Source organism: Pantherophis guttatus, chromosome 2, assembly GCF_059756535.1.
Source record: "Pantherophis guttatus breed Tessera chromosome 2, ASM5975653v1, whole genome shotgun sequence".
Classification (NCBI taxonomy): domain Eukaryota; kingdom Metazoa; phylum Chordata; class Lepidosauria; order Squamata; family Colubridae; genus Pantherophis; species Pantherophis guttatus.
Window position 1 is genome coordinate 27,689,111 of NC_142064.1, and position 21,100 is coordinate 27,710,210.

The 21,100-nt window shown below is 40.4% G+C and overlaps 2 protein-coding genes across 8 annotated transcripts in view; both read right to left on the bottom strand.

The window, feature by feature from the left end:
• The window catches only part of ARL15 (ARF like GTPase 15), a 160,763-nt gene that overhangs the window by 107,661 nt on the left and 32,002 nt on the right, over positions 1 to 21,100 (bottom strand). The gene's annotated exons all lie outside the window — the stretch shown is intronic.
• On the bottom strand, positions 18,202 to 21,094 carry LOC148115055 (uncharacterized). Its single transcript, XM_087885658.1, has 2 exons — positions 20,195 to 21,094; positions 18,202 to 19,986 (listed from the first exon to the last, which is right to left on the bottom strand). The coding sequence occupies exon 2, from the start codon at positions 19,330 to 19,332 to the stop codon at positions 18,376 to 18,378; it is 957 nt and encodes a 318-aa protein (XP_087741784.1). The 5' UTR covers positions 19,333 to 19,986; positions 20,195 to 21,094; the 3' UTR covers positions 18,202 to 18,375.

The window sequence follows — 21,100 nt, forward strand, 5'->3', positions numbered from 1 at the left end:
AATCATTATTTCCTCTTAAAACAGTTATTGGTCAGATATCTGCTTTCAGATGATTGGCTAATCCCTCACCCCAAAGGAATATACACACATACATACATACATACATACATACATACATACATACATACATACATACAGTACATACATACGTATATACATTTATATGCTACCCGTCTCACTCTAGGTGAGACAGCTCTAGACAAACTCTAGACAGCTTACAATCATTAGTTCAGCTTACAATCATGAGTTCAAATTACATATGCCATGGAAAGAGTAGAGGACAAAAAAAGAAGAACTAAAAATGTTTAGCAATGTATCATTATAACCCACGATGTCAACCTATAATTCCCTGAGGATGGGCTCTAGAATAAGTTTGAAAGCTCAGAGGACCTGAGGACCTCAAAGACCTCAGGACTTTGATCCTGATGACTGAACCAGATTGGATCCTGTATACATATTAATAAGCAGTGAACATATACATTTGGTCTATGAAGTACCTATGGAATCCTTGGTGTTCTTTGAGTTTGGGTGATTGCTTGCAAATGTTTTATTACCACTCTTAAGTGACATCTTCAGTATACCTATGAAAGTAACTATTGCTTGCTGGTTAAGAAGTCCTAAACCTAAGAACTACTATGGATGCATGGAGATTTCACAATTTTTCTTTGCAATAAGCCTCCTGCTCTGTACACACAAACAGAAGAGGGAAAAAAATAACCATCACCTTATACCTGCCACATCTTCCATTTAACAATTTTAATGAGTAATGAAGGAAAAATACTCAAACTCAATAATATGTAAACAGTCTGTGTCTGTATTTTCACACATCACAACATTTTAAAGCATTTTGAACTGCCTGCATTATAGTAACTCATTCCCCTAGAGATCTTCCAGCTCGTGGTACTTGCTCAATTAAAAATAAATTGCACCCTCTAGTGGTCCAATAGATGATGCTGTGTAGCTGTTGTTTGTAAGCCGTATGTTAAACAGTTTTTTGCTTAAAATAGTACAATTTTCAACTGCCGAGACCTTGCTGGATGAAAAAGTCAAGGGTTTTTAAAGTAGAACACAGTGAGAGTGATGAGGAAAAGATCAGAAAGGTCACACAGTGTGGTAGAATAGACATTCTAAATTTAGCATCCTGAACTTTTTATTGTTCAAAACTTCCTTGATCCAGCTGATATTTTAAACCACAATTTAAGATTTCCTTGGGGGGGGGGAGGGCTTTCTTTCCTGTTATGCTCAAAAGGTATTTTCTCGTGCTATGCTTTTATTAAAATGAAATGATGAGAGTAGCAGTTTAACAGTTTTATCTTATCTGCTCAAGGCATAGATGCTCACAAAAATAACGTATTATTATTAAAGGGAGACTTCAACTGAGAATACACAAATATCCAAACTTTACCTGCTCCTATTCAATTATCTATTGGTTATTATTGGTCAGACAGTCAGACAGACGTTTAGGCTGGATCTGTCATTTTTGTCCATGAATTGAGTCCTTCTCAAGGACCTTGCATAGGCAGATGTTGTTGTTCAATAACATTAAACGTATCATTGTAGGTAAGTTGTTCCAAGTAAAGCTGCCTTTTGCTACTGGTTGATTAGTTGGGGGTGTTACTTGGAACCCTGACAGTGAGTTTGTCAAAGGTATTCAAGTGGTGCTCCAGGTGTTGTGGAAGTAAACTTTGAATATAAAGTCTTTTACTACTGTACTTTATTTACAGTGAGGCTAAATATTAATAATGGATTGATTTAAATGGATTTATTCTATGTCTGCCAAAATCTGGGTCCAACATTTTGTCAAGAGCATGCAGGATATTAAATTCAGGCATCACATTGGTGTAAAAACAATAGCTTTACTGCCACAATTCCACTAGTATTTTTTTCTATCACTTATGTTAAACAATGTTTCCCTGTATGTTTTGTTTATTTATTTTGTTTGCATTACACTCACTAGGAAACTAGATTTTTATTACAATCAAAACCAGGTTCCTTGAGAATTCCGTAATTCTGAGAAACATGAATGCAAGACAGTGGTGGGTTGCCCCCGGTTTGCAAGAACCAATAGTAAAACCGGTGGAAGGCTCCGCCCACCAACCCCGATGTCATCAGGAAGCTTCTGCACATGCGGCCCCGTTGCGAACCGGTAATAAAGGTAAGTAGAACCCACCTCTGAAGCAAGGAGAAGATTATGGGTGGACTTGATTACAGTGATGCTGAGTGCCCTGTTGGAAGATATAAAGGAGCAATTTGGTTTCAGAATATCCTGGAGAATAACTACTTATGTGATGTCTAAGAATAGATAGATAGGCAGATAGGCAAGTACATAGATAGGTAAGTAGATAGGCAGTCAGGCAGGCAGGCGGATAATACCTCCTCTCCTTCCAGTACTTACATCTCTATTTATTTCAGATTATATTCTAGACATTTTTTAAAAAGTTCACAAGCCCTTCCAAGATCAGAAATAAAACAATGTCACATAACTATGTACTACTACTATGGTCAATAAATGTTCAGCTATCTAGCATTATGAATGCTTTTAACCAGTTAATTAAATAAATGCAATCACAAGTATATGAGCCTTTTAAAATAACTACATATATACATACATACCTCTCATTCACATTCACACTCACATACACAACTGAATTGAACAGTACACAACCCAGGAAGTATCTATTTCCTTCCTTTCTTCTTTTTATAATAACTCTAAAAAAACATACTTAATCTTCACTACATCATTGGTCAATCGGATAAGAAAATGTAAACATATTATATCTTATGGTTGCCAGATATCTTAGGTATCCTACCTACAGTATTCTTAGACATCACAGAGTCCCGTGCCATGTGCAAAGTGTTTACAAGGTTTGAACTTTTGGAAAGCAGATTATCATTTTATATCCAGGATATGCTGAAAAATCTATCTCCAGTTCCCAAAATAGTTCTATTGGAATCATGTCCTTCCTGCTGAACTAATGCAGGAAAAAGTTACAGCCTACCATTCTTTTTCCTCTTCTTCTCTAGCATGGTGACTTCAAGTGTTACATTTATTGGAACAGAGAGAATAGCACAATCAAGCAGCAATTTTAAGACATTATCATGTTTAAGAAAAATGAATTATTTTTCATAAATATGCTCAATTTGTTTCTGAATTATACATGAATTATAGAGTATAACTAAATCTAACATAAAATGGGCCTTCTGCTGGAAAATCATCATTGTTCTGATGTATTCAGAACAATGATGACAGACACAGACTTCAGAGGATAATTAGAACTGCAGAAAAAACAGCTACCAACCTGCCTTCCATTGAGGACCTGTATACTGCACGAATCAAAAAGAGGGCTGTGAAAATATTTACAGACCCCTCACATCCTGGACATAAACTGTTTCAACTCCTACCCTCAAAACGACACTATAGAGCACTGCACACCAGAACAACTAGACACAAGAACAGTTTTTTCCCAAATGCCATCCCTGCTAAACAAATAATTCCCTCAACACTGTCAAACTAGTTACTAAGTCTGCATTACTATTAATCTTCTCATCGTTCCCATCACCCATCTCCTCCCACTTATGACTATATGACTGTAACCTTGTTGCTGGTATCCTTACGATTTATATTGATATTGTTTCCTGATTGCTTATTTGTAACCTATGACTATCATTAAGTGTTGTACCTTATGATTATTGATGAATGTATCTTTTATTCTATTCTATTCATAACACTCAAGAAATGGTACATTAAGGACACAAAACCTCTATCATTTAAACCTGAGGCCTGTGTGAAATATCACTGAGGCGTTCCCAAACAATTATTAGGATAACTGTATGCATTCCAATCTCCATCCTTTGGGCTGTTGTGTATCCCATCCACCCCTTCTGCATTTCTGTGTCATAGAACCCGTTAGAGTTTTTTTTTTTTAATTGAGACTCCTGACTGATCAAGAGGCAAAGATCTAGTATAGAAACTGGCTGCATGAACTTTTTGTTGTTGCAATGAAACCCCTATCAAATTATTGTGGAAAATTCTATTCTACAAGGCTGAATTTTTAAAATTCATTCATTCATTAAATGTATTTGCCACCCATGTCATTTTCTAGCAATATAATATGAAAAAGCTAGAAATGTGAGCACATGAAAATGCTGCTTTACCATGCTATTCTCTCTGTAACCTCATGAAACGGATGCAAATATTTTAGCCAGTGAATGCACATTTATCCTATACAAAACAAAATACAGAAAACAACTTTACAAAGAACTAAAAATATCAAGCATCTTTTACAACTGGTTTTAAGTTGTAAAATTAATCAGATAACCTCATGCAATTTTACTAGAAAATTGTTTATGACTGATCATGTTCAAGGTGATATAATTGTATGATTCCATTCCAGCTCAGTTTTACAATTTGACATCATTTCAATTTTGTTCATCAGCACAAAATGAAACAATATACATATTTAAAACTTTTTAAGCTAGCAAATATCTAGCATGATGTCATGTAATAATGTCTCCTAGCAACAGCAAATCCAGCAGTCCCCACTGCCGTCAGATGACTTCCTCCCAACCTCCTGCTGGCTTCCAATAACTGAACTCACTGGGGAAGTCAGCAGGAAGTTGCAAGTCCCAGTGGCTTGCAAGGAGGCCAGCAGGCAGGTGAGGGAAGATGCCTGACCTAGTACAGTGGCATGCACAAGCAATTTTGGGTGTGGGATGGCTGCTAACTGGTTGCTAACAAAGGACTACCTGTAATTTGTTAACACCATTTTGATTCTGTCTTCAGGGTATTAAATATTTAATCTGATTTATGTCATTTGCAAGTTTTGAGGAGCATTCTCTTTATTTATTCATGCCATTGCATTATGGTTGAGAATACAGCATAAATCCTATCCATGGTTTTTCATTTGATAACTCAATTTGATAAAAGACCATTGATAAAGACTGTTTGAATATAATTTTTGAAGCAGATGTGCATTAGGGGCGGGTTTCAAATCCTGTTGCTACCGATTCGCTTGTGGGTGCTCGTGTGCTGAAGGGTCCAGGCAGGTGGGCGGAGCCTCCCGCCACCGCCGCTACCGGTTCACCCGGGGCAAACCAGTAGCAAACCCACCAGTGTTGTGCATCAATAAATATCTCCCATTTCAAACTTAATTAATTTGGTAACCAAAATGTAATGGGCTACTTTGTCAAATTCTTTCCTGAAATCAAGATACATTCCCCTACATTTTCACAATGTATTATAGAACTCAGTAGTTCAAAAAGTTGTTAAGATTATAAAATTACTCTGACAAGACTCGTTCTTGAAAAATCTATTACAAGTTCCTGAAATCACTGCATTGCTTTCAAAGTGCTTACATATCATTCTCTCTGCAATCTGATCTACAATCTTTAGTGTACTCTCCTCTAGTCCAGTACTTCACTTGTTGTCCAGGTTTTCACAAAAATACATAAATACGTGCATAGCCTAATAAATAAAATCTGTTACTTAGAAAAGGTGTTATCTGATTTTGGCCACCACAAATTAATACAGCTCTCTTCCTACATGTCTACAAGAAGAAGCACCAACCTCAGCAAGATGGAACAGAAATTCATAAAATGCATATTTCCTACATGTATATTCTTTTAGTTTCCAAATCTTCACAAAACCACACTGGGTTTTTGGGTTTTTTTGCTTTTCTCGCTGGAATTGTAATTTTAATATCTTACCCATTCGTTTCTACTGCCAAGGACTTCCTACTTATAACTGCTCTGAATTTAGTGAACTCTTTATTCTTTGAATTTCTATGGAGATTCTGAGTCATCCAGGTCATGATTGTACCAAGGTGCTTTTTTCAAGAAGCAACTGGACTTTCTGTTTTTTCTTTGAAGACGTTTTGCTTCTCATCCAAGAAGCTTCTTCAGCTCTGATTAGATGGTGGGGAATGTAAGGTTTTATATTCCTTGCAGACAGCTGGTCATTTGCATTCTTTTAGCAGGTCGTTAAGGTCACTTGGAAGTTTATCTGTGTCATCAGGGTCACCTGAGTGGTGCAAATTGGTGTGGAGCCTTCTTGGAACTGTTGAAAGGACTGTGTTGTGGATTGGAGATAGATCGGGGTGAAATGCTACCAGTTCGGGTGAACCGCTAGTAAAAAATTCTACTGGTTCGGGCAAACCGGTATTTCCAACGATCAGCTGGGCGAAGATCAGCTGTGACGCGCGATTTATATTAGCTAGAATCATTGCATTTTCTGCTTTCTAGCTAATCTAAATCGCGTGGCACAGCGGATTTCCCCCCTCGCTGTTCTACTTACCTTTGCAGACTCAGAAGGCTTCAAAATGTTCCTTTTTAGTGCTGCATGGGCGCGCTTCAGGTGCGCATGCGCACACACAGCACACGCTTGGTAGCAGACTCACAGAACTGGTAGCAGACTTCAGAGGATTTAACCCCTGAGATAGATGATGTTGTATCCCTACCCTCTGTTGAGAGAGGGCTGTTCAATTTTGACATAAATGGACTCTTTAAAAATCCTTCCATTCCCCACCAACTAGTCAGAGCTGAAGAAACTTCTTGGATGAGAAGCAAAATGTCTTCAAAGAAAAAACAGAAAGTCCAGTTGCCTCTTGAAAAAAGCACCTTTGGTATGTTCTTTATTTTTTGAGCACAAGAACAAAGTAGAAAAAAGGAAACTCCTTTCACAGAAGAAAACTTTTAAGAAGTTTTCAGCCAACATTTGTTGTAAGATTCTGTTCAATTCATCAGTACATTATAAGCACTCTAACATCAAGAGGCTATTGAAACTGGACATCAAGGAAACTACAAAGAACAGCTTACAAAGAACATGTGAGAAAATTCCTTCAGACTCTTGTTTGTATTGAATTATTTATATCTGCATCCTGTTTAGGGAATGAATTGAACATGTGTACACTTTGTTGATATATTTTTTTACAAGAATTACCTCTTACTGAAGGAGAGATTCCAGTCAGCACTTGCTTCCTGTCATTCATATTACCATACCCCCCTAAAAAAAGAATTGTATATTTTGCATTTTTAAACATTCTATGTTTAAAAAAGTGGTCCTTTGTGCCATTTATCCAACATTACAATGTTATTTTTATATTACAATTGGTAGAAGAAGAAGAAGCAGCCCACTTCTTTAAGAGAGCATCTACTCCATGGGACACAAATTGAGGATATGATTTAAAAGTTGGGAATGTAAATTAAAGAGTTGCTCAAGGGTCACAAATTTGAAATCTCTATCACTTGTATGTCTTGCATTATGTTCTTCCATACTCAATACTCATGTACCAAAGGTGAACTCAACAGAAAGAAGTATATCTGAGGGTAGGGCTGGAGATCTGTCAATATGCACTCTGGATGCCTGAGCTGGACAATACAAATTTGGGTCCAGACAACAATTCTTCTCAGTCTTGCAAGATAAGGCAGGTAAAGGACCAGACATCATGAGTATTCCAGAAATGTTCCTTTATTGTTTGACATTATAACAACAGAATACTGAAAATTGGATGCACAGAGGGTTCAGGAGGAAAAATATGGTATCTTGATTGTTTAATAGATAGTACAAATAAAAGTTATCATAGTGCTCTGGAAATTTAAATAAAAGAGGGCTAAGAACATGAGCTGTGGTTTCTTGTTTAATATTTTTATTAAGTTATAAGGTAAAATACAAAAGTAAATAGAAAGACATAGTGGGGAGGGAAGCGGGAGAGAAAGTGAGGAAAAACTGGGAAAAAGAAAAGAAGATACATTGTTCTCATGACGGTGGGCACGGCAGTCATGCCTGGTGAGTGACACTGCCTTGCTCCAATGAGACTGAGTCTGCTGTAAAGTTCTTAAGTCCCGCCTCTTCCTGTGTAGTCCAGTTTTTCGACTCGGTCTTCTCTGGGACAGTCGTGTCTGTAGTTTCTCTGCTATATTTAGAGTATTTATTCTGTTTTTTTATTTTTATTTTTTAATTTTATTTTTGTTATTTCTATTGACTCTAACTGGAGCGAGAAAGGCTTTTGCCAGAAACCGCTCTGAGCCACTTGAGCAGCTTCGGTCTGCCGGCTGGCAGAACCATTGGAATTTTTCTTCCGCCCACGAGCTTGCTCCGCGGCATTTCTGAGCCCAAAATAATCATTTAGAGCCTTGTGGAGCTGTTTTTGGGTGATTTCTGGAGGATTTCTGAAGGGCTGTGAGCTGCTTTAAGGGCTTTGGGTCTACAGCTGATTGCCGCGAAGTTCTTACCACGCCTGTGTTTGTCGCGCCAAGCCGGCGGCTAGTGATCGCAGCGTTCTCAAAAAGCAATACAACAGCAAGTATCTGGGGATTTTGCTCTTATCTTGGCTCCTGTGATCTCTTATTTGGTGACTGTTTTTCTAATTTGTGCTGTGGGAGGCTTGTGTATCTTTAAGAATCTCTGGAAATTTAAACTTGTAAATTCAAAATGGCCGACACTATTCCTTCTAAGGCTTCTCGTAAGTTATCTAAAAGAAAGCAGCAGCATGGGCCTGACCCAGGGGAGGGTTGTTCTTCCCACACACACCCTTCTGCTAAAATAGCTCGTTCATCTGCTTCTAAAGGATCTAAATCCTCTAAAGATGAGGAAAGACGCCACAGAGCCATGGAAAGGGCTTTTAAAAAGGCTCAAGATGATAAGAACAAAGCCCTAGGCCCTCCCCAGGCTTCCACTATCTCTGTAATGGCTCCTCCCACAGATATCCAAGCTACTAGATCACAGCCATCTCATACACCTTCTCTATCTCCAGATAGATCATTGCAAGGTGATACAAATTTGGCAGATGCTTCCACTGTTTTTCCAGTGTCCACAGCAGAGTCCAACATTAATCAAGCTGAAACTCAAGATGTTGCTCTGACTACTCCTGTTCAGTCAAGTTCTGAAATGGGGGTGGGGGTGGGGGTGATCATTCTGCTCCTGCCCAAAATGTTCCAGAAATTTCTTCTGCTCTAGCCTCCCTCATTTCTATGGCCATCCTCCAGGGTATTGCTAAAGGTCTTCATCAGAGGGCTCCTTCTGAGGCTTCAGAAATGCAGAGTCATCAGGGCCATTCTCATAGGCATCAAGAGTCCAGAGGTACTGTAATTCATCATGAGGCTCATGACTCTCCTCAATCTGATAGTCAGGATTCACTATCTGAGGGTGAGATCATTCCAGATCAAGAACTTTCTGAGGATGAAGGCCTAGAACCAGACCAACCGGCTTTTGTGGGCCTATTCAAACCTCAGATGTTTAGATCCTTGTTATTCAAAGCTCAGACCACTACACGTATGGGTGTTCCCAGTTCCAGCTCTGGTTCCTCTTCTTTGTCCTCTGATCCAACAACATCTGTTTTTCTGGAACCCACTGTCCAAGCTGAAGTTGTTCCTGCTCCCAAACTGTTTTCAGACGTAGTTCAGAGACAATGGAACTTCCCAAGTACAGGTCCTCTTCCTAATTCACTGGACAAACGTTTCTATAACTTGGCAACTGACTTTTCCAATATATTACAGGTTCCTTCGGTGGATTCTCCTGTAGTAGCTTTGTCTTCATCGTCTCCAGTTTCAGGCCCAGCTGAAGAGGTTTTGCACCCGGAGGACAAAAGAGCGGAGCGAAATCTCATTAAAGGACATCAGGCTTCTTCCTGGTCTGTACAAGCTTCTTCTGCGGCCTCTTTCTTCAACCGCGCTACCATCCTGTGGCTGAAACAACTCCAGGAGAGAATTCCAGCCACTGATCATAGGTCTCACCAGGACTTAAACAAAATTTTGGCAGCAGTGGAATTCTCTGCAGATGCCACCCTCAATGCAGCTCGATTTTCTGCTAAGGCTATCGGTTCTTCAGTTACATCTAGGTGTCTCCTCTGGCTCAAAAATTGGCAGGCAGATCAAAGGGCCAAATGGCGCCTAGGTTCTTCTCCTTTCCAGGGTGACAAGTTGTTTGGGGCTCCTCTAGAACCCCTCCTGGTTGAGACTAAAGACCATTGTAAAATCTTACCATCTATTTCTAGGAAGTCGGAGATCGGCGCACAGACTTCTTTTCGTTTGGGATCCTTTCGGGCCCACGACTCCAGTTTCTACCAGCAACGTTCCACTCGGTCTTTTCATCCATGAAGATCTCAACAACAGGACTCTCAGGTCAGACAGGGGTACAGGTTCTCCTCCAGGAGACCGTTCAGAGGCTCCAGAGGCCGGCCTTTTCGCCGAGCCCATTAATTCTCCTCCTGATTCTAGGATTGGGGGCAGGTTATCCTTTTTCGCTGACATATGGGATAACACAGTTTCAGATTCTTGGGTTAAAGATACTATTAGATTCGGCCTAGCTCTTGAGTTTCGCTCCAACCCCCCCCCCCAATTGTATTCTGCGCTGTCCTTTGTCCTTGGATAGAGACAAATGTGCTCGTGTTATGGCGGCCATTGAACATCTTTTGCTGATAAAAGCCATCCAGCCCGTCCCTTCTCTCCAACGAGGTCAGGGATTCTGTTCCCGTTTATTCCTAGTGAAGAAATCTTCAGGGGATTGGAGGGCTATTCTAGATTTAAAATCTTTGAACCAGTATATAATTTACCGCCAGTTCAAGATGCAATCTCTCCACACTATTCTTTTAGCGATTAGAGAAGGAGATTTTATGTCCTCTATTGATTTAATGGAAGCTTACTTACACATTCCTATTCTCCCTGCCCATCGTAGATTCCTCAGGTTCTGTTACAATGGTAAACATTACCAGTACAAAGCCCTTCCGTTTGGTTTATCTTCAGCGCCTAGGGCATTTACTAAAATTATGGCGGCCCTTATTTCTCACATTTCCTCCATTCCGGTCAGGATTCTTTTTTACTTGGATGATATACTCATCCTTTCCCGGTCTGAGCTTCAGACTCGTCGGGACGTGGCCACATCTCTCGATAACTTAAGGACTCATGGGTTTTCCATTAACTGGAAGAAGAGTCATTTGACTCCTTCTACCCGTCTTCAGCACCTAGGGTCTGTAATCGATACGGTGTCAGCTAAGGTTTTCCTATCCCAGGATCGTCAAGATAGTCTCTGTGATATGGCACGTAGGTTTGTTCAGTCCAGGTCAGCTTCCCTACTGAGCTTGTCTAGCCTGTTAGGCAAGATGGTGTCCTGTTATGGTATTGTACCCTGGGCTCGTCTTCACAGCAGGGAGTTGCAGTGGCTTCTTCTACCCTACCAGCGGAATCTCAACAGTCCCTCAACCTCCCTCCTACATCTGACCACCAACGCCGTCGAGTCTCTCAAATGGTGGACACCAGAGAATGTTTCCAAGGGCTGCTCATTCCTGGAACCGCAACGGTTAGTCATAATGACGAATGCCAGCCTGGTAGGTTGGGGAGCTCATCTGGAAACGCACATGATTCAAGGCAGATGGACCCCTCCAGAATGAGACCTCAACATAAATCTCCTAGAACTCAGAGTGATCTTCCTCGCCCTTCAGGGATTCCTGGCCCAGGTCCAGGGCAGAGATGTCCTAGTCCTCACGGACAACATCACTGCCAAAGCACACATAAACAGGCAGGGAGGGACCCGTTCCCGAGCTCTCCTTCAGGAGTCTCTTCGGCTGGGGCTCTGGGCCGAGTCTGACCTAATTCCTCTCCGGGAAGAACACATTTCGGGGGTGTCCAAAGTTCAAGCGGACTCCCTCCCTCAGCCGCAATCCAATCGACCCGGCAGAGTGGAGCCTACACCCTCGTCTATTCCAGGAGATTTCCAGAAGGTGGATCTGTTCACCTCAGCAGTCAACCATCAACTACCCCATTTCTTTTCCCGCTTCCCAGCTTAGGGGGCGGAAACAGTCGATGCCTTACGCAACCCGTGGCCAAAGGGAATCCTTCTCTACGCCTTTCCTCCGTTTCCTCTGGTAGCCAAGGTGGTCTGAAAACTCATCAGAGAGGGGGCAGAACTGGTACTGGTGGCCCCCCATTGGTCTCGCCATCCTTGGCTCACGGACCTAGTGTCCCTGTCGGTGGCCCCTCCCTGGAGGATTCCCGACAGTCAGGTGTCACTGCTACAAGGACGGTTAGTTCATCCAGATCCACAGTCCTTCCAGCTAGCTGTCTGGAGATTGAGCGGTTCCTCTTGATGAAGGCTCAAGTTCCGCCGGAGGTCATCACAACCATTCAGGCCTCTCGACGAGGATCTACGACTCATATTTACGATGCCACATGGACTGCTTTCTCCAAATGGTGTAGGCGGCGCAGTATCGTTCCCACGTCAGCATCGGTAGTTCAGATCCTTGGTTTCCTACAAGACGGTTTCTCTTCAGGTCTCTCTCCGAATACTCTACAACGCGAGGTATCAGCGATTTCATCTATTCTGTCTTACTCATCAGCTGTATCGCTGTCTAAAGATCCTTTGATTCGCAGTTTTTTATGTGGAGCTACAAACCTCAGGCCTCCAGTCATACACAGGTTCCCTACTTGGGACCTTACCAAGGTATTGTCAGCATTCACTAGGCACCCTTTTGAACCTCTTCGGGAGGTGGACCTTAATTTTCTGTCTTTCAAGGTCTCTTTCCTGGTGGCAATAACCTCAGCCTGCTGGATTTCAGAGTTGGCAGCCCTGTCAGTCTGACAAGATCTGTTTATTTTTCATGCGGACAAGGTGGTCCTGCGTCTGGATCCAGCATTTATTCCCAAGATCAACTCTGTCTTTCACAGATCGCAGGAACTTGTTCTTCCCAATTTCTGCCCTTCTCCTCAGCACTGACTAGAATGGACATGGCACACTCTAGACATTCGAAGAGGCCTTAAGATCTACATTGCTCGCACATCTTCTTTCCGTCGCACAGAAGCCATTTGTCACCTTCCAGCCCTCGTCCATGAGCGCCAAGCTGTCTTCTTCAGCCATTGGCCAGTGGATCAGGGCTACCATAGCTACGGCGTATTCAGTCCAGGCCTTGCCGGTTCCCCGGAATATTATGGCACACTCCACAAGGAGCACGGCCACATCAGCGACCTGGTCTACTAGGGCCCCCCTGAAGGAAGTTTGCAGGGCGGCCACCTGGTCCTCTCCTACTCCGTTCATCCGGCATTACCGGTTGGATACCTACGCCTCAGCTGATGCAGCATTTGGAAGGAGGGTATTGCAAGGAGTACATCTGGAGACTGCTTCCCGGGTCTGGCCTGATCCCACCCTATAGGACATTGGCTTTGGTATGTCCCAGGCATGACTGCCGTGCCCACCGTCATGAGAATGGGTGTTGGTCTTACCTGATACGCCCTTTCTGTGATAGGTGGGCACGGCAGTCAGCCCCTCCCTGTTGTGCCGTTCCCGGGCATTGGGGTGGGTGGCAATCTCATGTATGTTCTAATTTTCCAGACACGACAGTCTGCTGATCTACCTCGTCTCAAAACTGGACTACACAGGAAGAGGCAGGACTTAAGAACTTTACAGCAGACTCGGTCTCATTGGAGCAAGGCAGTGTCACTCCCCAGGCATGACTGCCGTGCCCACCTATCACAGAAAGGGTGTATCAGGTAAGACCAACGCCCAACTTCTGATTCCCTCTGTTGCAGTAAAAAAAAGCATTAACATCAAATCACAACATTTTGTTTTTCCATAATAATATAAACTAGCCATTTCTATAAAAACTTATCAAACTAATCGGTAAAACCCAAAATCAAAGTTTCATTTTTTCCCCACTTCAAGCACAAAGTTCAGAAGGGGTCTCCATGTAGAAACCAAGTAACTTATATTCTTTCCTTTAACCAAAACGGTCAATTTAGCCATTTCTGCCAACTTCATCAGCTTCTGTAACCATTCATCCATAGTGAGAATCGAAGTGTCCTTCCATTTTTGTGTGTATAATAGTTTTGCTGCTGTCAACATATATAAGATCAAAGTTCTTCTAATTCAACTCTAAATATCCCTCTTGAAATACTGATTAGACTTGTTTTTTCTTAATTAAAAGAGGGCCCAGGGAATAAGAAGGACAGCTCCTGGTAGCTCCACAACTGAATCAGTCAGGAGTTGCAGGACCTTGGACAGCTCTATGCAAGCAAACCTGCTCCTACAGGAATAAAAGTAAAGACTCCCTGGAGTTAAATTGGAATACTGGTGATTTCAAGAACATATCTATGAAGTGGTTCCCCAAGACCTTCTTCCATGAGGTATTTCAACCTCCCAGTCAAATTTACAGAGATGTCCTGGTGATCCTTGTGATATCCTGGTGATCCAACCAAACCCTTCCCTGCTTATTTCAAGAAACACTACTTTGTTAAAAATGTTTAATCCTTGTGCCAGATATCCTTCTCTACCCTCCCTCACCTCCTTTGAGGAACAGAGAAAATTAAAGGGACAGGTCTTTGCATTGTAGTTTAGAAGTTTTACCACATTTTGGCTAGCTCCTACTTTTTGTGTGCTAGCAGTAATAAGGAGATACTTGGAACTATGGAGTCTCCTAATATTAATAACATTAATTTACTTGTAAATCTAGCTTAAGGATTCCTGGCTCCATTGACATCACCACTGTGATAAGTGTAACAAGTAGTCCTGGACTTATAACCATTTGTTTAGCAACCACTCAAAGTTACAACAGCATTGAAAAAAGTAACTTACAACAGTCCTTGAACTTACGACTGTTGCAGCATTCCCACAGCCACCTGTTCAAAATTGGGCACTTGGCAACTGACCATCTATTTACAACAGTTACAGTGTCCCATGGTCATGTGATTGTCATTTGCGACCTTCCCAACTGACTTCTGACAAGCAAAGTCAATGGGCACTTAATGACTGTACTTTGCTTAGCCAGCAAAGTTCTGTTTTAGTATCTGGAAATGGATTCAAGCTCATCTCTAGCAAGAACATTTTGCTGAAGATTTGGGGAAGATTTGCCATCCTTGGTCATGGATGAGGCTGGAACCTGCCTGAAGAGCATGTGGTAACCATGGCTCAGAGGGCCTTTGCAGAAATCCACACTGTTCATCAATTACATCCATTCCAGGATTGGATGGTCCTATTCATGGTCATTCATGTTTCATCATCCATTCCTTCCTTTCCTTTCCTTTCCTTTCCTTTCCTTTCCTTTCCTTTCCTTTCCTTTCCTTTCCTTTCCTTTCCTTTCCTTTCCTTTCCTTTCCTTTCCTTTCCTTTCCTTTCCTTTCCTTCCTTCCTTATTCATTCATTCATTCATTCATTCATTCATTCATTAGTATAAGGAAACAAGTAACAGTATAGACATAGACATGGACACATGAAAAAAATTGGTATATTGGTAAAAATTGGTAAATATATATATATATGGTATACTTATAGTAGCTAAAAGCCAGAAAGAGAAAATACTACTAAAGGCAATAAAATAAAAGAAGACACTGAATAATATCAAGCTGGTCAGCAAATTCAGTAACTGAATTATAACCAAGGAAGGCTTTGCATCCATTAGTGCCTCACTTTCTCATTTACTGCACAATATTTTACTACAATCCAAGTTATAGAGTTTGAAATATGGAAAAAGTCAAATCATATAAAAATTGTCCATTTTCCAGAGTAATGTCAAAGCAGGGATAAACTAAAAGATACAGTATTACTAATGTCCCCATTGGTACCACAGTAAAACAACACATGCTGAACTGTTTGGATTCCCTAGTTTCCGATGAGCAAATGCATTTCTCATATGATATTTTTGAATATTTCCCTGTAACAAGAGCAAAATATTATACCAAGTTTTTAAAAAGCTTTTTCTTAATTTGGGAAATGTGAAGTAGGGAAAGAAAACTGGCCACTTTCCAAAAGGTTTTGAATGCCTGTTTTTGTTTTTGTATTTTTTAGCCCAGCACTAGATTGCTTTGGATTGCTTCTGGCACAATATGCTTTTTATATGTTATTCTTTATTTGTTATTTTTGTTTTTAATTATGTGTGCTGACCTGAGTCTCATGTAGAGCAGACAGCTACATAGATTGAGTGAATGGGAAAGATTTATGAAGAACAATACAGGTAGTCCTCAACTGAGCCCAAAATTTCTGTTGGTAAGTGAAACATTTGTTAAGGGAGTTTGCAAATATCATAAATATGAATCAGTTGTCAAGCATCTGAATTTTGATCATGTGAATTTTGATCATTCTGCAATGGTTGTAAGTGTGAAAAATAGCCGTAGATCACTTTTTTCAGTCATGTTGTAATTTTGAACGGTCACTGTTGTAAGTCGAGGACTACCTGTACCATTTGTATGGTCTTCCCAAATGACATCAATGAATCTGGGGGAAGGGAAAGCTATTCCAAGACTAAGGAATGCAAATACAAATCTCAACTCTCAGCTTCTCAAATGGCAGGACTTTTAGCAGGCCTTCCCATGGTAAGCATACAGGACAGAATGGTTGTAGTTGAAGGTACCAGGAAGTAAGCCACAAGGAGTTTTATAGGTTAAAAGTGCACTTTAAACTCTAACTGGAAACCTCTTGGAACCAGTAGTGAAATTCAGGTGGTTCTATCCGGATTGGGCGAACTGGTAGCGCCGGCGCCGGCTCTATCCACCCGCCCGGACGTCATCACGTCTCATTTTTGACCCTCTGCGCGTGCGCATAAGGCTCTGCACATGTGTGAAGGAAGTGCATGCGCACTCACATTTGTGAACCGGTAGCAAAGGTAAGTGGATTTCACCTCTGCTTAGAACCCAACACATAAGAGTAGCATTATACGGTTGCAACAGCTCTTACATTTCAGCAGGTGGGCAACTATTTTTGTATCTAATTGCAGTTTCTAAGGGAGACCCATGTAAAATAAGTAACAAAAAACCTGTTGTCCAGTGGTAAGTACATGAGGTGCTGTTACTAAGGCCTTTGACTTTAAACAAGGTCACAACTAGTGTACCAGCAAAGCCAGACAAACAGCACCTCTTTCAAAGGTCTTAATTTCAGGTTTTTCTTTCCCATCCAGTCACCAAGTCTTGAAGCATTAGATCAAATTATCTTTCCCAACTGTGGCTTAACCAAAGATGGAAATATATACTTGGATTATCCTTCGTATATTTATACTTCCTCCCAAACTGACACATGATTTCAGATGTTTCCTCCCAACAGTTTTGTGTAAATGTTAAACAGCGGGAAGAGAAAGACAAGCCTTGCATCACCATGAACGCAAGCGGCATCAGGCTAACATCTCTTCTGTTTGCGTAAGAAGAAATGGAACAAACCATGCTACCAACCCCAACCATAACTGAATCCATAAGGCATTCAGGGTGAAATTTCTTGAAATTTACAGAAGGCAACAGGAAACAGGAAGTGATCTGATCACGGCAGAGAATAACAACATCCTCTGTCAGAGTGCATCCTCTGTTAAACAGCAATCAGCAATTTACAGCATGGAAGCACACACAGAGAGATACGCCCTAACAGGGCCTCTTCTTATTACAGGCTCTTAAGATGATATCAGCCAAAAAACCTTGCTGACTCATTCCTAGCATTATATCACCGTAGCAGCTGGTCACCTCTTAAACTGTTACCCTGATATCCTCCCTCCTCAGATCATAAACTAGATTCTTTGTGATAAAAGCACCTAATGTATGAGTTGGGCCTCCCACATAATATGATCGAAATCCCCTAGCACAGGGCTCCCAATCCCCTGCTACCGGTCCACAGGCTGTCAAACTGGACTGTACAAGTGGCAGGTGAGCATACAAAGCTTCATTTGTGCATGCAGGATTAGGTTGTGCACGTGAAACCATCCCTTTTCCCCCACCACTGCCACGCGCCACTGTCAGTCCGTAGAGCCAGAAAGATTGGGGACCACTACCCTAGCATCAATAGTTCAAAAAGTTCTTACAATAGCCCCACAACAAAGTCCAGGAGTATAATAATTTTCCCCATGATAAAACATTGGTTGGTCATATTTTTGTTACTCCCAAGGATTTAAATTCACACAGTACACTGCTATCCCACTGTCAATAGTAAAGAAGGCAATTTGTAAAATATGTGGATATACCTTTGAACTTTTATCTACAGTTACAAAACAGTCGATTCCATAAGTTGATCTCAAGATTCTAGAGAATTTCTATCAGCGTATCACAGGGTGGATTTGATTTAAATCATAGTTTTCTACATAAAGACTAATTCTTGCTGGTATAACTTTAATATGCAAGTAGATGAAGATTTTTAGAGTAACAACTTTTCATATTAGTTTTTTTATCCCCAGTTTAATAGGTTAATCATTCATATTTGGACAACTTTTCTGTTGTATTTAGGAAGGAGAAAAATAATCATTACCTTAATAATAACAATTTAAATAGATTTATTCAACTGAAACGATAACATTACAGCATATGTTATTTGTTTAAACAAACATCCGTTTGTTAACTAATTTGGCTAAACAAAATATATATATTTTAAGAAACTTAGACTGTCAGCCCAGCCTACACATGAAAAACTTAAATACTGTCCTCTGTAGCTCACTCGTCATCTTCATCTTCTTCTTTGTTCATAATCTGGAAAAGAAAAACAAGCTTTCCTGCTTTATCAGGTCCCAAACGATTTCTCAATTTAGAATGAATGAGTCCAAAGGAAGAGAATATTCTTTCAACGCCTGCAGAAGAAGCTACTGCTGTTAAAAGTGAAATCATTACTTGAAAAGTCTCTAAATCCAAGTGCTTAAGTGACTTCCACCAGTTCACTGGTGTGACTTTCTTTAAAATATCTTCAGCAAACATATATTTCTTGAATGGTTCCCCCTTAGCTTTGAAGTTTATTATAGTTGGCATTACAGATGGATGATTGCTGGATACCCATTCCATAGCTAACTCCTCTTCCTCAGCACTTAAGTTTTGACCCTGATACTGGATATTGACAATATTTGCCAAAAAATGAGCTGGAGACAATACTTGTCCCATTCGTTTTTTTAATGCTTGTAATTTAATTCTGTCCATCTGTAGTTCTGTTTTTAAGTGTTTATTCAGTTCCTTCCAAATTTCAACAGCATCAGCAATAAAACAGCTATTTTTCTGTATTTTGTTTAAAGCTTCAGAGATGGGTTTCAGGATGCTCAGCATATGTTCAACATTTCTCTTAAGCCCAATGTTGAGGATTTTGGCCGTGACAGTGCCATCTATTTTATCTCGATTTTCTTCACAAATTGTCATCAGAATAGGCCAGTTCTTGATATACTGCTCAAAACAGTCCACCACAGAATTCCATCTAACATCTTGTGGAAGCATTAGCTTGGTTCCACCCATCCTTTTCAGAGCTGCTGCAGCAAAATGATTGTTACGGAAGTATTTAGCAATTTCAACAACATTAGTCTTTATTTCTGGAACACTTAAGTCTTTGGCTAAGAGGTGCAGCAAATGAGCACTGCAACCATATGTTATTAGCTTTGTATTCCCTTCCTGCTCTTCTAAATTTCTTCTCATCTTGGATCGATTTGCAGCATTGTCTGTGACCAAACTGCGTACTAGACATTTGAATTTTTGTTCATGTTATTATAGCTTTTACTGCCACTTCTTGTAAGTATTCTGCTGTGTGTGCATTTCCTGACGTATCAATTGTTTGTGCAATGAAGACTTTCCCTTCTTCTGTTGTTATACAAGCACATACAATAGGATCATTGTGGACATTACTCTACCCATCAATAGTTAGGTTAACAATTCTACCCTCCAGAGCTGTTGCACATTGCTCCATTTCTCTGTCATACACTTATCCAGCAGTTTCCCTGCAACATCTACTCTGTTGGGTGGACTGTATCCTGGTCTCAGTGACTGAACCATATTAATGAAATGTGGGTTCTCAATCAGATGGAAAGAAGAGTTCGTTGCATAAACAAACTGGGCAATTTTTTCATAAATTAACTCTTTTTCTAATCTGCTAGTTTTTATCACAAATTTATCTATGGTGGTTCCAGGAGGGAAGGGTTTTTTTCTTTCTTTTAGGTGAAAGTGATATGTGGCTGTGGGTGTCTGATGATGATGATGCTAATGAAGCACTATCCTGGATGAATAACTCTGAAACTGTAGAACAGGAGGATGGTGATCTTGAAGGTGGATTGTTTCCAGAATCCATGAATTCCCCTAAACAAAAAAGTCAATGCTGTTATTTTATTGTTTATACAATTTCTGCTTATTGTACACAGCACTGCCCCAAAAGGAATATTTGCTTTTCTTCATAACTGTACCAAATGACAGTAACATGCAGTAATAATAAGAAATATAATTTTGCTCAAACATGACAGTTCAAGGCAGTCTTTAGAAATATGATTCAATAAAAATGTTTACCAACCTGAAGATCCTGCCTGTTCAAATGTGTTTCTTTGGTCATCTTCATCACAGCACTTCTCATGATGTTGCCTCATTCGGGCCACCAGGCCTTGCATTTCTTTGTTGCAGTGTTTGCAGTTTGCACGCATGTCTGCCTTACCGATAGGTAAAGGAACTTCATTAAAATATTGCCAAACTGGGTCTCTTTTACGGCCTGCTGCCATTATAGGTTTTTTCCTCCAAGGAAAGAATGTGATAAACCTCAGGTCATACACACAAAAAGATCCAAAGACTTGTCTGTCTGTGGCTGTGCAGTATTGTGCTCAGAAAGTTTCACTTTCATTTTGTACTGGTTGTCTGCTTGCCCCTTCCTCCTCACACTTAGTTTCACTTCCTTCTTGTGCAGAACTCTTCCACTCCAAACAATCAGAAAAATATTGTTTCTATTCTATTCACTGAACTTCTTGAAACTTAGCACTGAAGGGGTTGATTCTGTATTCATAGGTTTGTAGAACAATAGGATTAAGATCTTTTTCTCAACTCTGTTCATGTTATAACATTTTTGCTGTGAAGAAGAGGCATGTGATCTCTGATGAGTCAAATTCAGTTTTGAGAACTGCAAAAGTAAACCAAGCATCTGTGATAATATCTTGTAGGCAGAGAAACTGCCCAATAATCTTACAAAAACCTCTGGAAGAGCATGACATTGTGAATGGATTAATGGAATTTATTTACCAAAAAAATTAATCATATACAGCCTTATTCTACATAATTAAAAAACTAATCTTTATTTCATGATGGAATAACCTTTGGATGGTAATATATTTTCCTCAAAAAGCATTTTATTTAAAAAAATCTGATTTAAATCAAAAAAATCCGATTTAAATCAAAAAAATCTGATTTAAATAAAAACAATCTGATTTTTTTT